Consider the following 5021-nt stretch of genomic DNA (forward strand, 5'->3'; position numbering starts at 1 on the left):
GTGTGTGTGTGTGTGTGTGTGTGTGTCAGGCAATGTGTAACCAGCAGGAAGCTCATTTCTTATCTGTTGACCTACATAATGCACTCTTCCCTCTCAGCCGGAGTGAAAAACGGGCCTGTTTTGAAAGACAGAGGAGAAACAAAGGAAAAGAGACGGCAGTACAGTACAGCTGTGCCACCTGTGGCACTGGCTGCAATAAAAAGTGCAGAAGTGTTAAACAAAGAGCTCAGTCATCAGACTGCTATTACCATATGCCCGGTATCATATGTCAAAGGAAGAAAAACAACAACTTTGAAAGCAACTGTAATGGACGTAGCTTATTATATCTCGTAGGAGTATCATAAAGTCCTACATGAACTAACATGTTGACTCTAAACTCTTACTGAGTGCCACAGTGTTAGATCCCGGAAATAGAAGTTATGCCAAATGATGAAAAAATGGCCCTTCAGTAAGATAAGGAGAATATAGTGTACAAAAAGAACAAAAACACTAAATATAGATGAATCTATCTCTTGTAATAAGTATTTAAAAAAGATAGATTCAAGTAAGTAATGGCCCATTGTGTATCTGCTCACTACACAGTAACACAGACAATGTGTACTTCAGGAACAATCAGGAAATCAGGAGATTAAAAAGTGTTATGTGACTGTCTTCTCTCCAGAATTTTTATGGAGTAACCGTTAATGTGTAGTAACCCATGCCTTACAATCTTACCTCCCATCAGGTGAGGGGACAGGTGAGCCGGTAGGGACCCTATAAGCAACCTGTGGCCCTCTGGAGGCAGCTCGCCGTCCTCGCCACCATCCTCCATGCCATCGAGGCTCTGATTGAGTCCGTGCGACCCTGACCTGCCACCGGCCGGTATACTGCGCCCGGAGCTGGTTGGCCCTCCACCTGTGTAACGGATCCGGGGCCCATCTGGTCCATTGGTGTACCTAAACCCCGCAATCCTTTCCCCTCCGCTGGAGTTACCAGATGGAAGATCAGAGCTGGAATAAGCCCGAGTTCTGCCGTCAAACACTGGGCTGCTCTGTTTGGCCCCCATGCCTTCTCAGCTTTTGTGTGCACTTTAAAGTTTTTTAGCCTCGACACATGGTGACAGTGAGTTCTGAAGAACTGACAACAACAAAGGAAATCAAGCCTGGCACGTGAACGCGAGGCGATCCAACGTCTCAAAGTTTCATGGTGCGCCCTGTGCGTAAATTGCGCATTCACTGACGCATAACTTAATTTCCAAACGGTTGTTTGTTTTTTTTTGTTTTTTTTTTCTTGGCACAGCCCTTCCCTTTTTTCAACAATGGAAAAATTAAAAGGATAAAATCTCTTCAGATGAATGTCTTCAGTTGCTCCACTTCAGACGAGGACATGAGTGCAAGTGTTGACCCACCGCTCGTCTGGTTCAAGTTTGTTTTTGTGCTCAACTGTGGCCGTCTGGAAAGAAAAATAAAAGCAGGGATTGCCCTCCTCCCCCCTGTGCGACAGCTCCGACAAGCTACCTAAATTTCACCAGAAAAACATAAATCGCCTTCAAAGTAAAAGCGGTACTGGAAAAAATGACAAAGGATAAAAATTACCATAATATAGAATTAAATCCCCTGTTTATTAAAATATCTATGCCTATATATTATGCTGTGGTTTGCTCTAGATAAGCCTTTTTTTTGCCATTGCTGTTTCCATCCTGCCTTTGCAAGATCTCCTGCATCCATTGCAGTGGTTTAAAGTAATGAAGTTATTGTACACAAGTACGTGTATATAAGTATCATTTAAAGAAACTTTTACCTTACTTGAGTATTTACAGTTCATGCTACTATCCTTCTACTCCACTACAATTCATTGGGGGTGTATTCTTACTCTACTACACGAACTTTGTACTGCTTTTGCAACTTCCATATTAAGATCAGTTTATAAAATATGATGCACTTGGATGCATGTACTTCTACCATTTTTGGAGATGATGTGATTATGTTTGTGTATATTTGTATATGTATGTTATGTGTGTCGTTTTAAGGCCCACTGTCAACTGTAGGTACAAATCATCGAAAGACATCATTTGTTTTTAGTCAATCAGAAAAAAAGCGACTGAAAACGTCCATGCACACCTTTTGTTCTTTTATTTTGAAGGCCAAATCATAGCTTCGTGTGTGCTGTTGCCTCCAGCCAATTTGCCCATGAATTTGCCTCCAGCTTCAGGCGCGTCAGGTGGCGCGTGACGTCAATCCCAGTAACACCAGCGGGCTGTTGGCACAGCAGGTCACCGGTCCACTGTGTGTGTGATATGAAAAGCCCTCCATGTTGGGCGCTTTGTGTTCCATTAACTTCACGCCATTGAGGGGGGGAAAAAAAAGGAGGAACTCTCTGTTCACACGGTTTATTGAACAATTTCACACACATTGGAGGGCAAACAGAAGATACACTGCAGGAGAAACATTCAAATACTGTAGGCAATAAAATGACAAACATTTACAAGCCAAAGGAAACGGGCTAGGATGAACCTCTGAAACAGTCTTGCATGTGGATCTGAAGCATCGCAGTGCACTGGATGTGTATACAATAACACAATGTGAGATTAGAGATAACAGGGTGGCTGTCAACAAATATCCTCTCTCTGTGATATCACTCAGGGATTTGAGTGTGCACTTATTAAATCATAGTTAAGAAAAAGAAGAAAAAAAAAACACACGCAAAAGAGGTTTTGGCTGGATTTAGAGAGGTCTCTCATCCGATTTTGCCGAGAAAGGGGGGCAACCCGTGAACCAGGAAGACTACAGGACAGGAGAACTAGGGTGTCGTGTGACAATGGGACACCCAAACCAGGAATGGCGTAAGCTGCGACATGGGCGTTTGTTGTGATGGTCGTGTAATAGTAACATCGATTAAAAACGTCCTCATTAAGTGACTTTAAACTCTTTGAGGTGTACTGCCTTAGAAACATTGAGAGACGCACCTCAAGAAATGATCCATGCTACTGTAAAGCTGCACACTTTGATTTCCACATGAGGTGTGACCTATATGACTATTTGGATAGTTTGAGAGCTGCCCTATCTGAATCTACAGATATACATCCCTCGGTTCCCTCCTTGTTTCCCTCCATGCAGTGGAAAACTTCACCGCTTTTCCACTCTTCATCTGCGTCACACCAGCTGCCTCACAAAGCGACAAACCGTCGTTTTTGTCTTACCCATTCGTCTTAGCTCTGCGTCCTCTGTGTCAACAGACAGGCAGAGAAAAGTGGGTTATCTGTCACATTCATCTCCAAAGCCGTGGGGAAATGTGCGTAACATCTGACTGTATTTCTGCATAACAAAGCCAGCTGAGGCCGATGTAATATTGCTGTGCTGTGGAACTTTAACTAACCAGATGGTGAATGATTATGAAACTTGCATTGTACGTGGCTACTACTCACGTAGCCCCAATGTGTGTGTGTGTGTGTGTGTGTGTGTGTGTGTGTGTGTGTGTGTTTGGTTGGTTGGGGGGATCATCACAGTGCAATGGAGTGCACTCTTTGGAAAGCAAAGCCACTGAGACATTCAAAAACATGGTGGTGCATTTTTAGCAAGTTGGCCGTAAGTATACGTGTGTGTGTGTGTGTGTGTGTGTGTGTGTGTGTGTGTGTGCGTGTGCGTGTGTGTTTAGATAAGAGTGTGTTATTAAGTGTTTGGGCTGACGAGTTGAGGCCCGGAGCTTCTCAGCAGCTCTGCCCCAGCTGCAGGCCTCGTCTTGGGGCTCTTCACTGCTGGCTGACCCCCATCTGCTGGTGGTCGGGCCCTGGTTCCCCCTCCATGTCAGCGTGGTAATGCTCAAAACTGTCGTCTTCTATGTCAGGCAGACCCAGCAGCTGACAGGGTTAGAAGGAGAAAGTTGTCTCACTGGTTGTAACAAACATAATAATGATACATTTATATCAACTTTAAAAAATCGGGATCGATATGTTGATCCATGCTCGCCACCTGTCACTCAAAGTAGAACAGTAGGTCAAAAAAATGAAAGAAAAGTCCAAAGTGTGGACCAAAGGAGGTCACTGTGAAAGGGGCCTACAAAACCTGTTAGTCCTGTTAGTCCGGGTCAGTAAAAAGTCCTTAAACCTAATTTTGTGGGGTCATTTCTTAGGGTTAGGGTTTAACCTAGTGCAATAAAAACACATCTGGGGCTTCTGGCTTGTAGAAATGTAATCATATACATATACTTAGAGGTTCATGCCTCGATGCAGAGGTCCAGGGTTTAAGCCCGACCTGTGACATTTTCCTGCATGTCTCCCCCCTTTCTCACCTAGCTGTCCTGTCCATTAAATCAGAAAAGCCCCCCAAAGCTGTATTCCCATTTACTAAAAAAGCTAGTGGAAGAACGTGTTAAACCAATATAAATCAGCTTGAATTGTTGTTTCATGAATAAACTGCAGACAACGATTTCTAAAGGTTTCCTTACAGGCCGGAAGGATGTGAAGACCTTCTCCAGCACCTCCAGCAGAGTCTTCTTCCCGCAGGAGGAGATGTAGTCTTGGGCCAGCTGAAGGAAGGGAAGGCAGTCCTCACTCTCACTCCACACGTGCTACAGACAGAAAAAAAGAAGATTAAATATTAATGCAAGTAGGCGTCATTTTAAGCCTGTCAGAAAGAAAACTGCATGAGTAAACCAATGTGCGTGCAGACACCTCACGCCATTGAAAAACAACCCTTAATGCTTCATTTTAAACTTTATTCCTCCATGTATAATTACTTATAAGCCAGGTGATGTAATCCTGTCACAGTTCCTCCACCAGTGTGGCCTTATGGGGGCTGTAGTGACATAAAACTTCCAGGAATTAAGCAGTAAATAAGTAACGCTGGGTCAGGGGCAATGCAGCACAGAAAAACAAAAACAAGAACAACACAATTAAACCAGATATGGAGACATTTTGTCAAGGACATGTAGCAGACAGGAGTAGAAATAACAGGGCTGTAGTCAAGACCACCTTTGTCGAGTCCTGCAAGACCAGGACTAGTCCAAAGAGGTTTGAGTCCAAGACAAGACTGAGTCCAAAAAGG

At 43.8% G+C, this 5021-nt stretch overlaps 2 protein-coding genes across 3 annotated transcripts in view; both read right to left on the reverse strand.

The window, feature by feature from the left end:
- The window catches only part of LOC116701202 (E3 ubiquitin-protein ligase ZNRF2), a 5755-nt gene extending 4290 nt beyond the window's left edge, over positions 1-1465 (reverse strand). The window contains exon 1 of the mRNA XM_032534778.1: positions 715-1465. Within this exon, the coding sequence (XP_032390669.1) occupies positions 715-1045 (331 nt within the window). The 5' untranslated portion in view covers positions 1046-1465. The remainder of the gene's footprint in view (positions 1-714) is intronic.
- Positions 1466-2352: 887 nt separating this feature from the next.
- Positions 2353-5021, reverse strand: part of mturn (maturin, neural progenitor differentiation regulator homolog (Xenopus)) — a 9359-nt gene continuing 6690 nt past the window's right edge. The window contains exons 2-4 of one of the 2 annotated variants that reach the window (XR_004334852.1): positions 4423-4545; positions 3630-3835; positions 2353-3597 (exon numbers count right to left, since the gene is read on the reverse strand). Coding sequence is in view for 1 of the 2 variants with exons in the window: in XM_032534781.1 (XP_032390672.1) it covers positions 3728-3835; positions 4423-4545 (231 nt within the window). In the remaining variant the exon portion in view is untranslated. Of the gene's footprint in view, positions 3836-4422; positions 4546-5021 lie in introns of both variants that reach the window. The other variant, XM_032534781.1, reaches the window with a different exon arrangement.

Source organism: Etheostoma spectabile, chromosome 14 (genome assembly GCF_008692095.1).
Source record: "Etheostoma spectabile isolate EspeVRDwgs_2016 chromosome 14, UIUC_Espe_1.0, whole genome shotgun sequence".
Taxonomy (NCBI): Eukaryota; Metazoa; Chordata; class Actinopteri; order Perciformes; family Percidae; genus Etheostoma; species Etheostoma spectabile.